The sequence below is a fragment of the Athene noctua genome, chromosome 7 (assembly GCF_965140245.1).
Source record: "Athene noctua chromosome 7, bAthNoc1.hap1.1, whole genome shotgun sequence".
Lineage (NCBI taxonomy): Eukaryota > Metazoa > Chordata > Aves > Strigiformes > Strigidae > Athene > Athene noctua.
In genome coordinates this window covers 6,795,105-6,820,122 of record NC_134043.1, presented here as the reverse complement: position 1 = coordinate 6,820,122, position 25,018 = coordinate 6,795,105, and the positions used below count along the sequence as shown (strand labels likewise).

Sequence of the window (25,018 nt, the reverse complement as noted above, 5' to 3'; positions counted from 1 at the left end):
CCTGCATTGAGTAACCCAAGGTCAGGTGTCCCACGCAGGGATAACAGCTGCGACCCCTTGCAGGAGGGGCAGTGTCTGTGTGTGAGGGGGATGCCCTGTGCAGAGTTCCCTGTTGGGGAAGGACCTCCCGCCTCCCTGGGACTGGGCTCCAGTCAGGTCTGGCTTTTGTAAACGTGGGCTCTGTGGGGATTCATGATGTGGCTTCCTTGGTCTTATGTACTTGGCTTGTTGACTCAGTTGTCTCCTGTCCCTTCTATGGGAGACTGCATTTTACCATTTATTCCACCCATTGTTGGTCATGTGGTGTTGTTGTTGGGGTCAGTGGGATTGATGTTGATTATGTATAATCTGACTTGTTTGTACCCCCAGTGCTCACCCATGTACTGACCCTTTTGTATCAAATACAGTTTGGTTATTGGTTCATCTTTATGCTGGCTGTGTCCTTCATGCTAGGCTTAATAATTGGCAAAACACTACAATGCTGCAGGGATAAGGATGCAGGGAGCACAGCCCCATGCCTGTTCCCTGTGTGCCTGGATCACCCACCAGTACAAACTTAATCTGGACCAGGCATGATCATCAAATTAGGCAAAGTATATGCATGTAAGTGTGCTATGGATTTTGGCTCAGAAATCTGTAAATAAATCTGGTTTCCCTGTTCATCTTGGTTGGGGTTGAAGCAGGGAACCTTCCAGCTCCTGTTCAAGGCGTAGCAGCTTCTTCCATCCACAAGTCATTCTCAGAGGAGAGCAGGATGGCTGGACTTGCAGTGAGAAACAAGGATTGTTATCACCTACATCCGGAGAACAAGAAGCTTGAATACATTACTTTTCACTGAACAGAGAGTTGGTATTTCCAAATCATGCCCCAGAAAAGACAGTCTTGGCAGATCTCCTCCCAGTCAGCAAAGGGTAACACCTCATTAGTGTAGATAAGATGTATGTGGCTTGTGTTCGACTTTGCTTAGGGCTCAGCTGAATTTCAGCCAAAATTCTGATAGCTAAATATGGATCAAAATGTCTAAACAATTTTGATGTGCACTTCATTGCTGTTCAATACTCAGGAGATGTTTTCTCCAGGGTGCCAACAGCATGCTTCATTTAGCTGCTTTTTCTCCCCTTCATAGCCACTACACAGGATAAACGTAGCACAGGTTGGAGGGCTGCTCCTCTCTCTAGTTTGGGATGCTGCTTTCCTGGCCTTGTAGTCAGACTGTGATGCTCCCACCACTGTTCCTCTCCCCTCAAGGTATGAGAGCTGCTCCCACTCTGGTCTGGATTCAGGAACAGGGGGTTGGCCACGCACCAACAGCTTCCCTGTGCGTTGTACTCCTCCCCAGTGCCATCCTGCCTGGTGCTGGATGTTGGGAGCACGTCACTAATACCAGGCTTTGCATTAAAGACAGCCATTCTCCTCTTCTGTCATGGAAGCCCTCTCCTTTCCCACTATTGTTGAACAGACATTCAGGCATGCACACACAAAAGCAAGAGAAAGCATTTAATTTGGAAGAATGTGAGTATAAAAGGTCAGATAAAGTTGATGTTCTATGTTTAGAGACATACTTGATTTCCTGTACATTAAGTCCAAAGCTAAATGTACTATGCCTGGGTCATTTTTTTGTAATAAAGATCTTGTGTTTTGCATGGTTGTATCAGGAAAACATTCCCTACCAGAGGTCAGACCCATGCAGCCATCCATGAGTTTCTGTAAGAAGTAACCTGAAAGCATGTTGGCTGCATGCAGATTTAACATCTCCTGTCTGATAGCTACAGGCTAGACTCATGCAAATAACTGATATGTGTGATCCTGACAAAGTTGAATTATAACACCAGGTAGTCTGGAGAGAATATACTCTGTTGCAGGTCAAGAATGGCTAACCCCTGTCTTTGGTTTACATTATTTATATTACATGATAAATGAATTAAAAAGATACATGTGCTTTTTATTGCTCCACCCATGGCTTCAACCAAGTATCTCCTATTTTTTGCTGTGGCTAATATTAAAATTAAACCTTGGTATACAGCCTAGGAGTTTATAAAAAAATCCTTCTCAGTTGTGCAGCACAAAATATTTCTTACAGAACCATTCATTTTCTGATTTCCTTCATGCCTATATTGTTTACAGAGCAAACAAACAGAAGGAATCAAACCACACAACCTACAAAATGAGTGAAAAACAGGGCCTTACTTGCTCCCAGTAGTGAAGAAATGTAGCGTTAAGACTTGCAACTCATTTCCAATTTTCTGTGTTTGTAGCACAGTCTCTAAATAGTGCATTATCTCACATACCAGATGTGCGGCAGTATCTAGGTACAACAGGGTGTGATAAGTATGGAATTTTAACCCTATTTCTTTTATGTTTTAAGTCAAATCCTTACTCTGATATTATTTTAGGTTTTTTGTCCTGTTTTCTGTGTGCTTTGGTGGGGTGGGAGAGAAATGGGGAGTTTGGCATTCAGTTATAGCAATGGAAAAAGAAATCATCTGGGACTCAGAGTATCTTAAGCTAACAGCACAAGAGAAATCAACACCCAAACCTCTAATTTTATTTAAATTGGTGTAAAACTAGAGTATAGAAACAAATTATGCTGATGTGATTAACTCCACTTAAGTGGAATTTGCCCCCAAGACAGCAGTGTCTTGGCTGACACAACAAGTTGCATTTGGAACTGACATAAAGCAGAGAGATCTTGAAAGTTATTTGAACTACCCTCAAATGCTACTCTGAAATTACTATTTGGATATTAAGAAATTTGAACACGTTTCAATAAATAATCATAGAATGGTTTGGGTTGGAAGGGACCTTAAAGGTCATCTCATTCCAACTCCCCTGCCATGGACAGGGCCACCTTCCATTAGCCCAGGTTGCCCAAAGCCCCGTCCAACCTGGCCTTGGACACTGCCAGGGAGGGGGCAGTCACAGCTGCTCTGGGAAACCTGTGCTGGTGTCTCACCACCCTCTCAGGGAAGAATTTTTTCCTTCTATCTAATCTAAATCTATCCTCTTTCAGTTTAAAACTGTTACCCCTCATCCTATCCCTACACCTCCTGATAAAGAAACCCTCCCCAGCTTTCCTGTAGCCCTCTTGGAGTACTGGAAGGCTGCTCTAAGATCTCTCAGGGCCTTCTCTTCTCCAGTAATGCCATTACTTCTGTGTTACTAAGAGGTTCACCAATAACAATAATAATTTAAAAAGTACTACTGCTCTGTCTCAGTTGAGAGGTGGTAACCTCGTAAAGCAGTCAAACGGTGTTGCAAGTGCATGGTTTTCATGTATAAGTAGTCATCCTGGAAATAATACTTTGCACCAGGATGAATATAAAACTTGGATACGGCATGCAAATTTTCTGGTATGTTAATAGTAGTTAGGAGTTGGAAGGTGGGAGTTTCAGCTCAATGGAAAAGAGAGACCACAGTGGGGGAAAACAAGTTTTATTTCTTCAAAGCACATTTTTGTCTTGCTGTTTCTCCAGAAAGGTTCCTTTGCCTGCAAGGAGTCATTGAGTGCTCTTTGTATTCAAGGGACACTTCTTCCTGGTTTCTGTGGGATTCGACTGGTGCCCAATGCCTGAACATCAGCTTGGTGCTGATGGTCCTGTAAGTGTGAAGACAGTATCTGTGCAAGTTAAAAAGGTTCAGTTCCTTGCAGGATGAAATGGCTGCACACCTTTAAAGAAGCTGAGCACTATGCAGAGTGCTTCCAGCCATCCACAAATGAATGAGCTAATTAAATTATTTTTTCTTGCTCTGGTGTACTGCATAGTCCAATTAAGTTCCTAAGCCAATCATCTTGAAATAAATCAACCATATTGTTACATAATTCTTTTTAATAAACAAAGATATCATTATATGAACTAGGTTTTAAGGGTGCCAGATGCTCCTAAACAGGGAGTCTAATTTATTTCATTGATTTTAAGAAGCAACCCATTCATGTGTGATAGTTTTTATCATCCAAAATGCTAATTCCTATCTGATTGTAAAGTAGATTTCTGTCTCTCATACACATAAATGAGAGCACAGAATCGCTAAATGGGGACCTCCCTTAATTCCCTGTCACACAGTCACATAAAAACCTTGTCCCAAAACACTGAATAAATGTCCTTTTAAACACAATTAATAGGATTGCAATAGAAATGAGGCCAAAAAACCCTTTCAAAATTACTGCACCCAGTATGAAGAAAAAGTATACAACCTTCAAAACCAAAGGTTTTGCTGAAACAAGAGCACATGCTGGAAGGTTAGCACCCTGTAAAGGCAAAAGGGGATGGACTGGGTTCATTGCCAGCACACAGTGCTGCCTGGTAATTGTGCCCAGCCCTAGAGGACAGCAGAGCATGCTGGTGGCCGGCAGGGACTGCAGCCAGCTCAGAGGCTCAGACAGACTGGGAAACCTAGTTCCCTTTGTACAAAAGAAAAAAATAAAAATTATATGCTTTAGTTTTGATTAACGTTTCAAGGATACTATTAAAGGAGATGGAAAGCAGAGATGTTCCCTTCAAACACTGTCAATGACGTAAGCTCCTCCAGAGGAGAGCATAATGCACGCTTCTAACCCAGTAATCAAGCAAGACTGTTTTTATCTTTCTGCCCTTGGTTTATGCTTTTTTCTCCCATAGAGAAGATTATACAAAACAAAAAATGTTTTGGTGGCTTTTGATAGCTTCATTGAAGGGTTGAATGAGTCATACAGAAGTCAAGGTATGCAAAGTAGCTTTAGTCAACAGTCTTCTTCTAACCCACCAGCAAGTGTTTCCTGAAAAAATTGCTACTGAACATTAATAATCCGCAACCCTCAAAGATGAAGGCCATCAGAACATCATCGAGAAGAAAGAAATGGTGATTGCTGAATATTTCTGGTGCACCTGTGCCTACCACTCCGATTTATTCCTGTTTATTTTGGACTTCAACAAAACAGCTTTTGCTTTGTATTTTTACTTGGACAGTGGTGATTGAAAGCTATTTCTCTGGATAAAAGTTGAAGGAAAAACCCCTGTGGTTTCCATTTGGACATTAGAGGGTTGATGTGTTTTGCTGTCACATTCTATTTTTAAATGCATGACACTACACAGGTGTTCAGACTCTAAATCCTTGGCTAAATCTGTCATCTCTCTGCAGCTTGTCACTACATCAGCTAACAAACTGAGGGGAGAATGAAGTTCCCGTATGGTAGAAAACTGCAAGTGCTTGACAACAGTTACCAATAATTTCTTTCCATAGCTGAAAAATATCACTACACTTCGATAAATTTTCAGGTGTTATAATTGCTTTGAGGTTCATTTGCCTATCTAGATTTTCTCAATATAATAATTTATCTACAAACCCTAAAACTAACAGATGATTAAAAATGCTAATCATTCTTGCAAGAGCAAAAGTTGTTAGTCTGACTCAAAGCATAGGCTGGCAGTTTTACCTCTGCACTTGCTAGCCATAAAGCACTGGTTGAATTCAGAAAGATGAGATTTACAAAGAATTACAAATCATCTCTCTGTGTCTGCCTTAAATATATATTATTTCTGTATCTGTGGATATTGCGAAAATATAACAGAGCAAAGAATATAACAATCAGTATTTTAAGCAAGTTAGTCTTGAGTTTTTACTCCAAAAATGGGGCTAACCTACACTAATGTTGTTCTCAGAGTTCTTGCTAATCTTATACATTGATGATGTAGACTTCGGGGAAAAGTATACTGTGTTCAAACTATACAGGGATAGAGAAAGAAGGGAGAATGAAGCAGTTCTTACAGGACTGGTGCTCCAGAGTCACGAAGAGAGTGCACACTGCTGCTCCCCTTTGGAGAATCCTCTTCCACAAGGAACATTTCCAATGCCCCAGAAGCACATTTCCTTCTGCCTCTACAAGGCCATTCTCCATTGCAATACTGGAAGACCAAACTCAAGACCTACCCTTTTTATGTAAAAGTTAGATTTCCTGAAGAGACTTGAAGTGAACCACCATGTCCTTTTAGTTAATTGAGAGAAAAAATTGTGAATGACAACTATTCCTTTGGAGATGATTATTTAAATTTTGGCTTAATGATCATTTAGTATCCATCACTAAACAAAAACAGCAGTGCCTATCTTAGTGATACAGTACTGAACACCAAGGGACGCATTTGACTCTTGCACAACTAAGTGCAACCAATTGAAGTCTTCTGAAGTTTAGATTCTATTCCCTACATAATCCTTACTATCAGTCTCAGAAGATAATTTAGTCAGGGATCCCCTGAGCAATCTGAACTCATACATAGTCCACAGGGATGGATGGGTATCATTCAAGTGTGTTGAAAGAGCTGGCTGGTGTTATTATGAGGCTGTTCACTATCAAATTTAAAAGGCTTTGGAGACTGGGGAGGTCCCTGATGACCAGGAAAAACCCAACTGTAGTGACCATTTTCAAAAAAAACCTGGGAGATTACCAGCTCCTCAGACTCACTTCAGCCCCTGGGGAAATCATGAAATAAATCCTTTCTAAAGTCCTATCTGGGCAGATGAAGGGGAAGATGACTGGAAGAGCCAGCATGGATTTACCATAGATTTACTAAATTTACCATGCTTTACTAAACTGATTGCCAAATATTTATCAAAAGACTAGATCTGTAGATGAGGAGAGAGCAGAGGAACATCATCTATTTTATCAAGGTTTTTGACACAGCCTCCTAAACATCTCTGTCTCCAAGTTGGGATGTTACTGCCTTGATGAGTAGGTTATTGTTTGGGTGAAAAAGCAGCTGGACTCAGGCTCAGAAGATAGTGGCTAATGAGTTGTGCTCTAACTGGAAGTCCCATTCTTCTGTAAGACTATAGAATGAATCCACAGAGGGATTCTGTAGGCTTAAATTTTCACAATCACTACCATTACCGAAAAGTTTTGAGGTAGTTTGGTAGAAAACACATTAGAAACTAAATAAAACCCCTGAAAATTAATTTTCCCAAAGAAGATGATTTAAACAATCTTGTTTGTTTTAAATTTCATTATAAAGTTATTTTTGAAACACATTGTTGAAAGTTGTTGCTGTTGGGTTTGAAGAATCCTAAGGAGGGATATTATTAAACATGTAGAATTTCCATATTAACAAAAATGCAACTTTCAATTCAACAGACACTGATGGGCACAGAGTATTTAAGTCTGCTGCTTCCTCTCAGTATCAGTAGTGTGCTTTTATTCCTCAAGGCCATATTTATGCCAGCAGTGCAATATCGCTGGGAGGGTGAACTTCCTCCACCAAATTAAGCAAGCATGGTTACCAGAAAAGGTACTCCTGCTGCCTTCCTCCCACTCTTCCAGTATGCTGTCTTTACTTCACCAGAGAAATGTTTGTGCCAAAACACTGGATGTGATCCATTAAAAAAAAAAAAAAAAAAATTCCTAGCAGATTTACTTTTTAATCGTGATGAATCAAATTCGATTATCTCAATGATAGGCTTTGAAAGGCAGCATATAAATGAATTTAGCAATTCTTTTTCCTTGTTTCAAATGCACACATTCCTTGAAACAAAAGTCATATTTGTACTGTGTGAGACTTAAAAGACAGCTTTCATCTGCTAACTTCCTAGGACATTGTCTTACATATATATACTGAATGTGTCATGGGATGAGATGTTCTTCCTTGCTTGGTAATACAGCTAGACACAGACTGCTTCCTATTTGAGTTGTCTGGAAGACAGTTCACTTCTTGAATACATGGCTCAAAAGCATTTTGAAGAATTTTTTTTTGCCTGACAGACTCAAAATTATTTCAGTGCAGACATACAATTAGCACTGTATGAAAGAAGAATTTACCTCAAAAGTTAACCTCTGAGAATTGTATTTATATTTACAAAGATTAAAAAAAAAAAAGATTCATTGCGATCTCCTGCACACAGATGTAGTATGGCAGACCCCGTCGCTGCCAGGATTGTGACACACCACATGGAGGGATCAACCAGTTGGTCCTAGAATTGAGACCGCAACCAGAAAATGAACAACCAGATCAGAAAGAGAGATACATTGATGTACTTTTATGGGTTATGTCAATCAGTTGCTCTTATTTATACTGTCTTACAGAACATTAGTAAATGCATAGAACTAATATACTTTCGCAGCAGTGTAATTTATAAAAGGAAAACATTTTTAGGGAAAGCTATGATGCATCTACTATTAAAGTTTTGCTGAGGGGAATGAGACTGTTCAACTACTCACCTTGCAAGCACTACTTAATATTGACAAAGCACAGCCTAGGAAGGTTATTCTGTATCTAATCCTCCAGAGTCAATAATTCTATACTTGGAGCCTTCTCTGAACTGATTTGTCTATATTTCAGATAGGCACACACCTTGATGTTTCTAACCAAATTGATTAATTTCTCCCACACATTTATTGTTCTTATTTCTGACTACTGCAAGAAAAACTAGCACCTTGTCTAGCTCTTAATGGAAAGTTTATCTATTAAAGATGATGACTTGTATGAGAAACAGGTGGTGATTCCAAGTAAAAGGACTATTTTACAGAGTACTCCAAACATATTTCTTTCAGGAATAGGAAATTTGAAGCAGTATCAGGTTTATATCAACAGACTACGTGATTTTTTTTAATAGCATCTTTCAACAGAAGCTTTTCTTACACATTGACAGCTACAAAGGTTGTCATTTCTTGCAAAGAAATAAGTCCCTCGGGAATTCATGGGATATTTTTTTAAATAGAAATGAAAGACCAAGCAAAATATTTAGGTATATATTTAGGTACACAATCTGTAATTCCTGCTGTTATTTTTCTTTTCAGCCACTACTGTATTTACTCAGAGCACCGATGTGTGCTCAGCCCTGTACACAAAGCAGAAGGCACCCCTGAAGAGTTTGCAATGGCAGTAATATGTCGGGGAGAATGGTAAAGTTTCTGGCTAGATACAAGAATTTTCCCCCTGAGCTCTGGGCTGATCAAAACCTTGTAATTGTGCTTATACTATCTTTTGGTGCTGTGCTTGCTAACTTGTGCATAGTGCTAATATAGTTACATAGTTCACATTTGCAGAATATACATGTATCCTCATGGGCTCTCTGCTGACGTCCAGAAAAAAAACCAAACTGCCGAGATAGCGCGCCCAGAGGTGGATAAAAAAAATTGGTAGTGAAAGCATTGCAGTTTAAAGTAGAAAGAATATTCTGAGAGAATTATTCAGAATATAATGTCTTCGTCCTGAATCTAGTGCATTTTCTTCATCTGCAAAATTACCAAATTCTCCAAGAGTCCTCTATGTTTAGATGGTATCTTTTAACCCTAGCAAGTTGGGTCAGTACTGTGGATATCTTTCCATTAAGATGTTCTGTGAAAATCAACAGGAAAGAGGAAAGAAAAAAAAGGACGCTAGTTACTCCAAACACGCATGATCAGTAGAAAAGATCAGAAAACGGGTAAAACTTGCTGTGACTCACAATGCTAACGTTGTAGCTCTTTGAGGAAAAGATCCCCAGGAACAGACAAATAATGCAGCCTAGAGCGAAGTGTCTCAAGAGTGATAGAACAGAAGGTAGCTAAGCATAACAGGAAGGAATTAGGAAACTTTGTTTATAGTATTAGGAAAAACTTACCAAACAATATGATACTATCAGCTGTGAAACTTCCTGGGGATTCTCGTGAGACTGTCTAAAAAAAAAAACCCCAAAAACCTAAGGAAGAATACTAGGAAGCATTCAGTATGAGCAATCCCACATCACAAGAAGCTATCAGGTATCCATCTGCTAAATGAAACAATAAAAGAGCATGAAGAGCTCGAGAGACAGCAAGTACAGTTTTTCCACAGGTTCATAACAGATACCTATAGGTCCTAAACCTACAACCTCTAAAACCACACTGTAAGACACATGGCCCAAGTAGTCCTTATATTTTAAGAACACAAATTCCCTTTAGTTTGTTTTGGAGCATGCCTCGCCAAGCACCTGAGCTCCTAATCCATGTATGGGCTCTCTCGGGATACGAGTCTAGGCTTTCCTTCATTGATTTCTGTTGATGGATCCAATCTAGGGTGTGGTTTTCACATACCTTTGACTAAGGTCACAGAAGGAGGAAAAAAGTGCTTGCAGTGATACCTCCACCACTTTTTAGTTTAGTTTAGGTTTTTAGGGTTTTTTAATCCAGTGTCTCTTTGGAGGATCAAGTACCTCTTCTAGTAGGTGTGAGAAGGAAGTTACTTTCCTGCTCTCACTGAATTTGAACATACATATCCCACCTCCCGTAAAAATGAAATAAAAAAATTTGTACTTATTCTCCTTCTTCCTCCAAAAGGTAGATCTAAGCAGGTTTCAGTCCCTTTGAGGGCAGGGACTGAGCAGCCTCCTGTAGAACACTGTCTACCTTGATAAATACCATACTGTCTTGGCTCACTTTCCCTTCTGCTACCCTAATTAGGGAATAAGTCCTGAATTATTTGCGCAGGGAGAATGGAGATATTATCACCCCTTTATTCATTCAGAGTTGTTGTACCTTAGGCTAACCAGCCTCCCTTAAAAAGTCTGCTAGTCTAAGTGAAGGAAGACACCCTTGCAACCCAGAGGAAAGCTCTGAATTTTCTAAGGGGATGCACATTTTAAGCTACTGATCCTTTCTTCTTAGGACCTTGCTAGGTATCGTCCTTCCTTCTGTGTGGGGAGCTTGTGGAATCTCATTCACAGGCACCATATGAAAACTGCAGGTGTTTAATTCAAAACTCTGATAGAGGTAACTTCTCTACTCTCTTTTAATGACTTTGAATTTTCCAGAAACGTAGAAAAATTCCTGACCACGTTTAGTTAATATGTTAGTCTCAATCTGAAGAAATGAGAAAAAACCCAAACACCTTTATTTGTGTAGGCTTTCTTGCCCCACTAAAATTGATTACTACTTCTTTTCCGGTTGAGTATTCTGAAGAGGAGCCTGAACCAAATGAATTATACAGTAGCCCATTGTTTTCGTTACAGCCAAGAAATATCAAAATGTCTTTTGTAGCTTCTATGTGTCTATACAACAACAACCAAAACCCCGGAATGTGACCACCCGAGGAAGTCCTCATGAACTTCTCATTGGGATGCAAGCGTGTTTTGGCATTCAGCCTAATTTCTGTTTCAAATATTATTTTAGTCCATTTGCCGAGAAAATCAAGCTTCCTCTGATGCTGTTGCCCGTCAGCTGTGTGTCAGTCCCACTCAAATAACTGTTTGACCATTCTGTGCACTTCAATCAGAGCTGACAGAGCTGGTGATCTCAAAGATAATTTGATTTCTATTAAATAATTGTAGTGGGTAAGATAGAAATTGGGACATAGGGCACTCGCAGATCAGTTTATCTCAATATTCCCTGAATGCACAGAAGGATATTAATAGCACTGGTATGGGACACATCAGTTAAGTGACTACTGCTTTGTGTTATCAGGACTACAGTTTTAATATCTAAACAGAACATAAAGTTGAATCTCCTTCACAGTTACCAGCTTTACTGACATTGATTAAAAATAAATCTAGTAGTTGATCTGAACTTGACAAGACAATCCAATCCATCAAAACTCAAGAAAGATACAATACCTACTAAATTTGTATTTTTTACCATATTAATCTTGTTATTCCACCAAAAATATAACTGTACTCTTTATTGAAAGAATATTGCAAACTCACCAGAAGTCAAATTCTGCAGAATGGTATTCTTAGTCATAAATACAAAGTTAGCTATTTTAAATTCATTCCTTCCCCCATTGTTCAACATTAAATATTAAGAACAGCAACACTGAACCTTCAGTCTAAGCAAGCAGAGTAACAGATCCCATTCAATATCCACAAAAAGGTTTTGTTAAATAAAATGTAGAGTTTAAATTCCCTAGTCACAACAGTGTTAGGCTGTCCAGTGCTGATAATACATAGGTCATGCATATCTGAATAAAAGGATTATGGCGTGAATACCATAAAATGGATCTGAGTATGAGGTGTGTCATGTTTTTTCATTCTTACATTTAGAGGTACTTCATTTATTTTAAATCAAATTGGTCCTAACTCAAAAATGAATTTATTCTTTTGTCAGACACTCAACTACCTTCGTATTATTTTAAGCTAGCTTCAGTTAGATGCTGGCACTGAGTTTTAGTAAGAAGAACAATAAGAGGCTCAGAGAGAGATGGATGAGAATGGCTCTCCCAGTTTTTAAGAACTCTGAGGAAAAACATCAGTCGTGATTTCATCAGAACTGCTGTAGAAGAAAAAAATCTGGGATTTTGGGTTCTAGGGGGAAAGAAGAGAAAGTGTAAAAAACAAAAAACCTGCACCCCCAGAATGCTAACATGGTAGAAATACAGTTTATTGTATCTCTAGACCTTGATCTAAATTTTACACACCAGAGCTCCCTGACACAGCAAGACCTTGAGAAGGAGAGGGTGTCAGAAGGGAAAAATATGCTTTATAGAGAAATAGTGCAGTGTCTATGGCACATGCAGTTCTGTAAAACCTTCTACTTAAAAAAAAAAGTATGACAGCCCCCACATCATCTTGAGTCTTTCTTTAATAGTGGATATCCACTCAGATTTTGCCTTGTAACAACTGAGTTTAAAAAGGACAATTTTAGATTGAAACACTTATATTATACAAATCAGGACTCAAAGCTGATAAAGCCTTTGGAATGATCCACTACTAGCGTTGGGACAGACAGTTGTCAGCAAGGGGTGAACTAATGACCACTAAGAGATCTGGGAAAGGTGGCTCTATTTAATTTGTTTCCTGCACAGATACAGTACGTTTTGCTTCAAATTAAAGAGGGGAAAAAAAAAAAAAAAAAAAAAAAAAAAAAAGCTGAGCAGTAGAAAGGAAGATAGTCTTTCTACCTGCTCCTGGGAATGTACTTTGGATCAGGTGGGCATCTCCAGGAGGAATAGGAAAGTGAGGAATCTGCTGCTTTTCCCAGAGGAAATGAGCATCCTCTGCTTGGAAAAAACTTTAGGAGGGTAGAGCAGGGAGGGAGGGAGGAAAAGAGGTGCCAAGCAGGCAGCTCACAGCACAGTGCAGCTCAGAAAAGCTCCCTGGAGGGCCAGAGACTTCCTTTCAGCAAAGGGCAGACCCAAAACAGGGGAACGTGAAGAAGATGGATGGATTTGTCATTCAGCACAGAAGACTCTGCACTTTGACTCAAAATTAACTCAAAAATGGATGTTTCCAGTACTGGAAGAGTAATTTAATGACTGCAAACTACGCAGAGGTTCAGCAGCAGGATGAAGCAGTCTGGCATACAACTGCAGCTGTATCACAGGATTTGTCCTGACCCAATAAACAGTTTAATATCAGTCTTTTCCTTGCCTTGAATGGTAACAGACTTGAATTTAACCAATGGACAAAATTTAATCTGTTTTAAAAGAAAGTGAGGTGCAATTTAGCAAGTAATTGTCACATATAAGTGTTAAAATCATCTACTTTAAAGTGGTCCAGGCTAACACACCCAGTAACTCTTCAGTGGTGTCACAGCCACAGAAGTAACATTATCTGTGGTGAATCTTTCCACAAAGCTGATTAGCATTTTGTTAGTTTAATGAGTGGAAAACAACACAGGCTTTAGCCTTCTCTCTGGCACACTGTTTGCTCAAAAAAACCTGAAGGACTGGGCTTCATTCCTCCCTTGCCCCACATTATGTCACTCAGAAAATGTCCCTGTTGCTGGACAGTTAAGATCAGATTCAGCAGCTACAGTGCTTTAATCTTTAAAAAATAGTTTGAAGACTGAAGTTTCATCTTTAAATTATTTAACATGTTGTTTCCTGACTTTCTATTTTTTATTGTTTCTGAATATCTTAGAGAGATTTTTATTTGCTTTTAAACCAAGGAGGCTCCACACTAAAAGCATTTCTTAAGAATCCATAACAGAAGTGGATTATTAAGACAAGAATCCATAAAGAGGAGGATTTTGTAAATATCCTCAAATTAAACATTAAAATCTGTGAAATAAGGAGTTTAGTTTCTCACATGCAATACTAACTTCTTGACACATGGGAACACACATCTACATGGCCTACAACCAGCAGTTGTAGAACAGATTATCCTGCATTTAAATCTTCGTTTAAATCTGAAGGCTGTTTAGACATATTTAGGTTTAAACCTTGCCAATCTGGTCTCTTAGCAAGATTTAGTGGCACTGATTTGTGCTACCATATCTGACTTTCAGACTGGAGTGGGGCTGAACCCAATGAACCAAGGGGTACAATGGAGTTTCCATGAGCTCATGTGGATCACGGCCTCATAATGCAACCTCTCCCTGTAGTATATGAATTAAATATATTATAATTATACATTGTCCTGAAATTATATTAAAATATATTGTCAAAATATTCAGGAGGAGTTTTTATATTTTACGTTTTCCTCCTCAAAGTGTCACTTAAGGGTAAGGATAAAGCTATTTCTTTGTCACTCACATATTCTCTTTAGTACAGACCCTGAATTTCCTCAAAGCTCAGATTACAATAAACTGTACATGGGTTTGAGTACTTTAAATACATACCCTAAATTATACATTTTCTTGTCTTTTGGAGACAAAAAATACCAAACTACTGTGTTTTTGCATTAAAAATGTAGATACATTAGAATTTTATCTGAGGAAAACATGTAGTACAGTGCTAATGTTTAACTTGAAAAATGTGTGCAGTGCCACCTAAAAAGTAATGAATAAGTCACATTAATGAACATCTGGCCATTCACCATGGATGCAAACATAACACAGAAGCCAGCTTCTCCTCTGACAAAGTTCATCCTTGCCTCTGTCTTTGTATAGAGGCATGCAAGTGAAGGAGAGGGTCAGCTGTGCAGAATATTATTCTGGTCTACTGAAAGTGAAGTTAAGAAACGTGCCCCGAAGCTCTGTTTTGTTACACTGAGCCAGCCTTTGTTCCTTCGGTTTCCCAAAATAATGACGGTGCACACGTAACACATCTTGACTATAAAGTACCACAAAGTCCACCTACAGAGTACTATAAAGCTTCCTGTACCACAATCTCTGAAGGTTTCTTCTAAGAACAACCTAACTGCTTGAAGTAAGAAGAAAATTCAACTTAGAAATGTGCTTGTATGCTTAAGGCTGTCTGTGGTGGAGGAAGACACTACAGCTGAAGGCTGGAGAACAAATTGCTGGCCATGAGATCCTCTAAGCCCCATGGGGAAGAGCAGTTTCAACTTTCCAAACACATGGAATGAAATAACAGAAGCAATCAGCAGATGCTTGCAAGGAGAAAAGAGCCAGGCAGCCTTAGGGAGGGGGAGAAAATCCCATATTTTACCCTCCTGGAATGCTGAGCAACAGCACCCAGAACTGCTCATGGCGACTGCCAGATCCTTGCCCTTCTACAATCAAAGAGCTGGGGTATGTTGGAGAGCTCAAATCTTCCTTCCTTGCTTTGCCCTACAGAGGAGCTAGTTGGAAAAAAAAAAAAATCTCGCTTCCAAATTCTCTCTAGTAGGAAGAATTAACAGCAGAAAGGATGTGCCATGGCCTCTCACATGCAGAACTTGGTGTTACTGTGGGAATATTCCTTGTTACTCTCAGTCTGTCTGTCCCTCTCATCCTGCTCAGGCTCACTCCACCTGCCCACAGGGATGTTCCATTTCCATCATCTTCCTTTCTCTCATATTCACCTCTTACTGCGTCAGCCAAGTCCCTGTACATTTTTTTTTCTTCAGGTCAGCCTCAAGCACAGCCAGCTCCTTCTCCATCAGAAACATAAAAGCCCTTCAAATCTACATAACAGAACAAATACAGAAGTGCTTCTATGTAGACTGTTTTATTTTCCTAAGTAATGGGTACAGTAAGATGAAATTAAGGTTATGTTTATACTGGTGATTCATGGTAATAGAAATACCTGGTTATCACCAAAAACAAGTACTATAAAGTCAGGAAATTCTCAAATGTTAATAAACATAAACCAAACATGCTGGATCTGGAAAAGCAGAATTAGGGCATTCAAAGTACCCTCAACTCTGCACTGTAATGACACAATAACCATAATTGGTCCCAACGCACATAAAAGCTGATTTTAGAGTCATTAGATTCTTAGTTTTATTTTCTATTTCTCTCTATTCTTTCATTTTTTGTTTCCCTGCTAATAATAGCTTCTATTACTACCAGTCGTTTGGAACAAAGAGAAAACCTACTTAAAGAACTTCAGCTCTTTAATTCTATCTTAAATTACAGTCAAGTTGTTCAAATTCTGTATTTACAGTAAGTGCTGCCATTCCAGGGAGGGCAGAGCATCGTACCAGCATTGAAATCTCTGCTGCAAGGACGAAAACTACTTAGTCTTAACTGTGGACCCATCTTCATAGCCCTTTATTTCCTCTCCACTCTTAATTTGTTTCCTTGTCCTTCCAATCCTGAAATAACCTCTTTATTATCTCTGACTGAGCTTTCAGCCAACACAGAACACAAGCCCACAGGGAGATTCCCTACAGGAAAGGAATTAACTTAATTTTCCAAGTCCTGACCTGCAAACCTCACAGGTTTTGCGCGATTCATCCAGAAACTCATCTACCTGCTCCATGTCCCATCTCTTGCTCCCCTGGCAGAGTGCTGACAACTCCAATATTTCTGCACAGGGCCCATAGCTTTTCCAGCATCCCAAGTGTCTGGTACATGGAGCCTGGGAGCAGATGAACGTTGAGGCTCCAGCCCATGCTCTGTGCTGCGAGGATCCCTGCCATGAGGTGCAGGCTCCTGGGCTGAAGCCTCATGTTGAGGCTTTTCCATCAGTTCATTTGATGCAGGGTCTATCCCAAGTGCGTGACTCGACGTGCAGGCACGACCGCATTGCATGACTCTGCACAGATGCCAGCACATTTTCAGTGCTACAATGGTACAGTAATAATTCCTGAAGCATGAGCCACAAGGAAAAAACTGATAAATGGGATTAATATAAATAGAGTATCAGAGAAAATCTGCAAGTGTAAAAAGTGCTAAATTAGGGCAAGGGGACTCTAGGAGAGGAAAACATGACTCTCATGGACTTACTTAACAGTAGTGATGCTCTGCTGGAAGCAGAACCTACCTAACAGGTCCACCGATTATTTTCTTTAACTGAATGATTCTTTAACTACATAAACAAACTAAATAAACCAGTTACAAACATGAGAACATGGGAAATTGAGAGAATGAAAACCGAATGGGATCAATGAATGGGGCTGGGGAAACATATACACACATATTTAAGATTTGAAGTGAAAGGCCAAAGCTGCCCCAAAATAGGATGTTTGAAAAACAAGTACAGGACGAACTTATAATAGTCATGTGAATGGGAACTTTCACTTTCCTCTTTTCCAGTTCTGGTAGGTTTGATCCAGTTCTGCAAGTTCTGATCTAGTAAAAATTTCGAGGCTAGTACTTTTGCTTTATAATGGGTGGTGAGTTAAAGAGGTGGGTAAAAATCAGGATTAGAAGATTAACAGAGCAAATGCACTGTCCTTCCTGTGAAGTATACAGTTTAAATAATGACTTATCACAGTGATTTTGTGATAAAGGCAAAAGATTCTTCCTTTTCCCTTGACGTATTTGATTTCAATGCATTGACAAGTACATGTGCAAGACTGAAAGAACAGTCCTCCCTGAGCACCTCTGTTTCTGAGGAAGATGCCACCCACACCTATGGAATTACAGCTTTTGTCTTAAAACCATTCAACATAGACTAACACTGATCTTTTCTTATTGCAGCTGTTTACCAGAAGTGCCCAAGAATTACCAAGAATTACCAGGTCTCATTCAATACTTGAGCCAAATCCAGGTTAACACCTTACCCACAGACCACAGGCTACGAATCACTGGTACCCCAGTGATCATTACTGCCCAGTGCTCATTTCCCATGCTCTGCCATGCCAAGCAGCTCTTACTTCTCCTCATACATTTTTGTTTCTGAAGTGTTGATAAAGGGTGAAATTTTTGAGAGCATAGGAAGAATTTGGTGTACTTAGAGAAAAGCTGAACCTCTCCAATGCCCTGAACATCCAGACCAGTGAGTGGTTTCTGCTGCTCCCTTTTGACCCCCATGTTTGAGTCCCCTTCTTGTAGAAATCAAGGCTCAGGAAGCAAAACTGACAGGTGAGACTGATCAGTGCATCCCGGTTTAGTGTTTGGGCTTCACTGATCCTTCTGATTCACCTCCCTGTCAGTTAAACTGTGCTACTGGTAAGAAGTACTTACAGCACATCTCTGACATGTAGCTCTCAAAGTGCTTTACAAAGGCAGATAAATACTTTCCACGTTACAGATGGAAAGATTGAGACTTGGATTTTACATACCCTGTGACAGGGAAGCCTGGGGTATCTTGTGGTCTACTGGACTTGCTGTTTAGATTTTAAACAGAATCTATAACCTTTTTGTGCCCCAGTCAACCTACACATAAACTGCAAAATATCAGTCACCAGTTCCACAGAACTACATCAAAAGATGGGATGTAAGGACAAGTTGAGTTTAATGTTGCATGTTAACCTCCTAAACTAAACCTAGCCTCATCCACCTTAAGACGTAACTCCTAATTCAGGATAATAAATTCTCAAACTGCTGAAACTAGCACTTGTCTTCACCTCCAAACTGCCTGCATTCCTTGGGTTACTTATATTACTTTATTACACAAGAATGAGATGCAGGCTTACAATGCCTACAGCATCAAGAAAAAGACCAAAATAAACCAAATGAAATGTTGGGCCCAGTATATTTCATGAGAAAGATCTCCCTGAAATTAAGAGAGATGGAATTTCATCTGTGTGATTCAAGATGACCGGAGGGAAACATTTACCTTTCTGAAACAGTTGAGAGTTTTGCATGGTGCCTATTTCTGATTCTCGCTACGAGGGCATGTTACGCAGACCACGTTTGCAAGGCTATGGAGACAAAATAGAAGTAGCCAGGAGGAACATACCTCTGTGTGTCTATGCCTCAAGTGGTATACATATTTTAAATGGAAATGCGGTTTTATGTCAGTTTTCAAGCTATTTCTGCTTATGAAGCAATATCTTGTACTACAGCAAGTTTGCAGCTCAAGTTGCTAAGAACCTTAAATTCTGTTTAAAAAAAAAAATCTGTATAAATTTTGGCTTCATTGTCTGACAAACTGTTTTTCATTATAGTTAAAAATTTCAGCCCTTGGAAAGTCCAAAACAAACAATCTGTCATTTAATTTAACTCGTATCAAATGTTATACTTCAGTCTTCGTGGAAAAATATCTTCAAATCACATACTTAATCTTTTTTTCCTAATTATTTCTCATCTATACAAACACTACTGTGAAAAAATGAACTGCTTTTAAGGGTTTGTAAACGGATTGATTCCTAGGTTTCTAACAAGGTGACAACTCCGCCCAATTATAATGGTAGAAGAGAGTTTCTTGATAGGAATGCTGATGCAACTTTAACTATAGGCACTAGAAAATGCTGCTGCAATCCTTTCTTAATTTCAGACTGCAAAGATGGAAAAATAAAAAAGTAGTTAAGGTGCCCGATTACCCTACAGAACAACAGGTCCTGCCTGTGAGTGTTTATATCTATAGCTTGCCAATACAAAGGGAAAGTGGTGGCTATACTACTTATCTATAGCTAAAGCAAACTCTGCTTCTTGATTCAAAACCTATATACAGCCTTTATCTATTTTTCTTCTTTATTTCTTAAAGGGGGAAATGTCATACATTTTGAAGACCCCATATAAGCTATTTTGAACAACATTATGAAACATGACATTGTAAAGGTGCGAATTAATAACACAAAAAGAAAATACTGGATACCGACAGCGGTTTTTGTTTTTTTTTTTTTTTTCAAATGACAAGTAATATTCCCAGGGAAGTAGCAGAAGCCCCCCTCCATTTAAGACATTTAAAGATAACTTAACAAAACACTAGCAGGCATATTATAAACCGTATAACCCTAATACTTCAGTCTTTTCAATTTCTAACATGTAGAACTCCTTTATTTATAAAGAGATAACCAACAGGGCATTCAGCAATTATGTGACAGTTGAAAAAGCCTACTGAAAAATAACAGTAAAGCAAGAGTACCTACTATAGATAATACAACTATTTTTGGTCTTCTTATCAATAACAGCCCAGGCATGTACTGACTGTGCATTGTAAATTATTGTTTTGATCTATATTGACAATATAAGGTAAAGCTGACTTAAAATGAATGCATTTATACAGAAGCAAGTTAGCACCTTAACCTGACTCAACAGTAGGCTTCCTTACTGTTTAGTATACCCAAATATGCAAAGTAGTTTAAGAAACATATATGTGCACATTCTGCATGCATACTGGTACACCATCTATTAATCAAAATAATAATCCAGGAGCATGCTACAAAAATATATCCACACTCTATTACAGAAGTGCTAAACATGAACTTCTGACTGAACAATATTAAATACAGCATATGATCAATCACCTAAGACTGCTTTGAGAAATTCAGTGAGATTGCCTGACGTAATCCTTAGCATCTCCTCAAATTCGTGAAGTTTTACACAGTTTTTATCCTACATTCATGCATCTTTAAGAAGTGGGTAACTAGATACCACACTTTGGTATTTGAAAACCAAGCAAGTGTTTGAAGTTAAATTTAATAATTAAAGAAAAAGGTACTTCTGCCTTCACTAAAATACAGTGCCAAAATATTTTGCATTCTAACATCTCTGATTTCATAAAAAAATTAAGATTGAACCATCAGGAAGGGTTTGATCGTAACATTTCTGGGCTAATAGAACACTGCTGATTGCAACACTGAAACACATTTTTTGCTTTCTTGGCTGAAATGGTGAGCCTTTAGTATTATATTAATATTAACCATGTTGATCTTGGTTAAAAAAAAAAAAAACACAACAAAACAAAAATTCAAGATTTAGTACCACCAATGCCTGCCTGCTAAAACCACTAATTACATTCCAGGAATCCACCAGTCCCTCCAAATACTGGCCGGAGAACAAAGAGTAGCACAGAGACTTGTATTCAATGCATTACCACCGGTATCAAATATTTCTCAACTCAATTTATAATAAGATGTAACTTTAACCAGATGCTAACCAGATGTTCTGGTAATAGTATGCCAAAATGTATTTACACAACTTTTCAGTAATAGATTAGCATAGAAACGTATACCTAAAATGCCTCAAAAACTGTCACATTTTCATTTTGCTTTAATTTATTATTTAAACTAATTTATATAAGCTGTAAAACTGACTCCAAAACTTTGCTGGTTTGGGTATAAAGAATGCAGAAAAAATGAATACTCCTGGGTGAGCCGAGTGCCACATCCAGCTGAAAACCTGCACTGACTATGCATGATTTTTGTTTGATTCAAGACTTTGCTTCTTCAGTCAGCCTTCACTCGAGGCGTGTAAAACCACAGCAAGCAACTTCCCAGCATCATCCATAAAACATTGTGTAACAAACCCGATCCCTGTTGATACAAGTTTCAATCAATCCCTTTGATACATGTTTCAAGAAAAAAGAAAAAAACAAAACCAAACAACCAAAAAACAAAAAGGAGGGTGTGAACGAGTGAGAGAGGTTGGAGGTGTGAGGAAGGAGCGGTTTTATTTAGTTCCTTTCTGCTCAGCAACTTTGTAATCCATTTACTGCTTTCCTTTCCCATCTCTCACCCCTGCGCGTTGTTTAGCTGGAAACTGGGCTGCAAGAATGTGAAGAATGTAAACAGCCTTTTCTTGTCCAAAAGGATAGGAGTGTGAAAGAAATGTGTGCCTTATCGCAGGACTGCAGCTCGCTACTTCATTGCTATGATAAAGTGCTGGAGCAAAAAACATTACACGACAAGCACAATCCAAAACCGGATTAGAATTTGACATAAGCTTCCTCAAAAAGTAATCAATCAACTCACGCTGTAATATTAGACTCCAGTTCTTAAGGAGGGTGTTTAATCCCTTCAAGGTTTATTACACACTCCCTATTGACTACAGTGACAAACTTTCAGATGCAAGGCAGCTGGGGAAAAGAGGTATAACTTTTGCAGCACGAATCAGAGGTAATTAAGGGAGTAAAAACAAAACTCCCCCCCCTCCCCCCCCAATTTCGAAATAACGTTTTAACGATCCTTGTTAGAGTGCAGATCGCCGAACTCTTTTGCAATTTTTTTTTCTCTTTTTAACTTCTCTCACCATATTAAGACCAACATTAAACCCATTTGTTTTCTACCATCAGTGCCCCACAAACGAGGCCATTTGCAGGTTTAGGCAGTTGTGCTCTCCGCGTACCTGCCTCCGGCCGCGCACCCGCTTTGCCTCCCTCCCCTGCTCAGCTTTGGAGTTTCGAAGCCCGCATTTCACCTTGTCACCGCGTCAGCCCCCGAATTCCCCCACCGCACGCAAAGGGGAAACGCAGCATCACACAGGCGTGTGCGGCAGTTCAGAGAAAAAAAAAAAAAAAAAAAAAAAAAAAATAAATAAGAAACCCCCTCGCGTGCGCTGCAGCAGGGCGAAAGTGAGGAGGGAGCTTTCAAAGCGCGGGGGACTCTACCTCCGCAACCCGCTATGTCGAGCGCACGGGAAGAGGCACTTGAGGACAGCAGAAAACTTTTCGGGAGCGGCCAGTGTCGGGCGGTGCTCGGCACCCCGCGGTACCCGGGCCCCGGCGCGCCCCGGCCCCCTCGATCCCAAACAAGATCGCCGAGCGGCAAACGCGCGGAAAAGCGCAAGACCCTCTTAAAAAAAAAAAAAAAAAAAAAAAAAAAAGGAAAAAAAACCCCAGCAAACAAAACAAGAAATAAAGAAATAAAGAGGCGCGGGCTGTGGGAGGCTGCCGGCCGGCGGGGTGCCCTGTCTTCGCCTCCAGAGGAGACCGCGCCCGCGCCGCGCTCCCCGGCGGGAAGGGCGCGGGTCCCCCCCGACGTGATGCCGCAGGAGGGCAGGGGGGAGCGGGGAGGGAGACTTACGAGCTGGAGGACGCCCTGGACCACGACGAGGGGCAGGGGCTGCAGGTGCACCATCCTGGCTGCCGGTCTAGGAGGCGACTCCCCCGGCGTGGGTCTCGCACATCTCCGCTCCGGGGAGGAGGTGGCGGTGGGGGGGTGTGTGGGTGTGGGGGGGGCAGGACTGAGCGCAGGGACACGCCGCCCCGCTTGTCCCCCCTCACGGGGCGCTGGCAGGCAGCGGCGAGACCCCGGCACTGCCGCGCCGCTCCGCGCCGCGCCGCTCGGCTCCGCGGGCGGCCATGGCGGGCGGGAGGCGGGAAGAAGAAGGCGGGAAGGCGGCGGCGCTGCCGGACCGGGCGGCCGCGACACCCCCCCGCCGCGAGGGCGGAGAAGGGAGGGGGGGATCGGACACCCCTCACAGCCCAACGCGGGCCGGCGGCGCGGCGACATACCGGCGGCCGGAGCCCGCCGCCCCGCTGCCTGCCATGGTGCTGCCGGGGCGGAGGGGCCGCCCGGCCCGAGTTGAGTAGAGCCGCTGTAGAGAGTGTGTGTGGGGGGGCGGCGCGTCCCCGCCGGCCGCTGAGGAGACCCCGGTGCCCCGGGCGGGAGCGGCCCTCGTCGGGAAAGTTTAAAGAGGCGGCGGCCCCTCCTCCGCCCGCAGCCACCCCCGCCGCCTGCCCCAGGGCGGGAAACGGCGGCCCGCGGGGCCAGCGACCCCCCGGCGCCGCCGCCCCTCAGGGAGCCCCCGCCCCGCCGCTGGCGGGTGAAGGGTTCGACTTGACGCCCCGTTTTTTACAGGAAAGCCACCGTCACAGCTCCGTTTGTCTGGCGTGGCTCTGGCCCCTGCACACGGGTGGGCAGCCGTGGCCCCTGTGGGCAGCCCAGCGTGTTTCTTCTCCCCAGCTGTGAGGAGACATGGCGGGACGGCCGGGCCCCTCGGCCTGCCCTGGCCCCGCCGGGCCCCTCGGCCTGCCCCGGCCTCCACGGCTGTCAGCTGGCCATGGCGGCCCCGAGCCACCGTGGGGACGGGGTCAAGGTCAAGGGGGCTCCTGGTGCGGGGCTTGGGCTGCGCGGGGGAGCCGCGAAGAGCTGAGACACTGCAGGGCCTGGGTAATGGTGCCCGGGAGTGCTGGGAACCCAGGGCGCTGGAGAACCCGTCTCCAAATAAATAATACAGGTTATACCCATTTAATAATGTAAATTAATGAATACACTCCAGACGCGTTTTTGGGATGGGCATGAGCAGCCTGAAACTTTTGTTCCTGGGCTTTCGAGCTGTCGGAGTGACAACCTTGTAATGCGGCAACCTTGAAAGACGAAATAAAGTTTTCAGTGCAGAAGGCCGGGCTCGGCCAGAAATCCTGGCCACGTTTGGCACGCGTGGCTCCTACACGGCCAGGGACGAAGCAGCAGCTCTGTGACCCGTGAGGGATACGCCTGAGTCCAGCCTGGCAGTGCTGGAGTTCGCGAATCGGTAATTCTGAGGTGATGTGATACACCAGCTTTCTGCTGCGGGGCTGAAGTGGAGGTAGTGGTTTCAGTTTCCAAACCCTGCCGGTCGTTCGCAGATTGGTTTCCTCTTAATTCTCCGTTGCTCTGTCTCATCTTCTTACTAGGTCTGTGTTCAGGTTACACATTGGCTACCTTTATTTTCAACCACTAAAATCTTTGCCAGTGGAAAGAGCTTTGCAAGCCCTTTCGTTGCACTTGAGAGAGGCCATGATTTACCAGATAACGATTGTGGTTATTTAGTTGTTATATCCCACTGGTTCCTTTCCTAGTTCTGCTGCTAGGTGTCTCATCAAATATATTGTGTGGATGTGATCGAGGCATGAACCATGTTCTCTCACTTGGGTTCAGAAAAGATGCTTGATCTATATAGCAAAGGAAACTAAATGTAAACCAAACAACTCTAAAATGCGTTCAATTTGCAGCTGATTCAGAGAAAAAAACAATGATGGTCACTGAGTCAATGTATTATAATGTAATTCACATGGTTACTTTTTGTAGCAATATTTAAAAGTTCTTTTTAAAGTGTTCATTTGAGTAGTTTTCAACCTGTCACGGTACGAATTGATTTTGTTTTTCATATAGAACAATCAGAAGAAAATATGGTAGGATTTACCTATTAGAATTTAAATCCCAAAGTTGCCTTCACATCCTA

At 41.4% G+C, this 25,018-nt stretch overlaps 1 protein-coding gene across 1 annotated transcript in view; it reads right to left on the bottom strand.

Moving 5' to 3' along the window:
• Nucleotides 1-23,377, bottom strand: part of NXPH2 (neurexophilin 2) — a 41,693-nt gene extending 18,316 nt beyond the window's left edge. Inside the window, exon 1 of the mRNA XM_074911367.1 lies at nt 22,876-23,377. Within this exon, the coding sequence (XP_074767468.1) occupies nt 22,876-23,304 (429 nt within the window). The 5' untranslated portion in view covers nt 23,305-23,377. The remainder of the gene's footprint in view (nt 1-22,875) is intronic.
• Between the last annotated feature and the right edge of the window lie 1,641 nt (nt 23,378-25,018).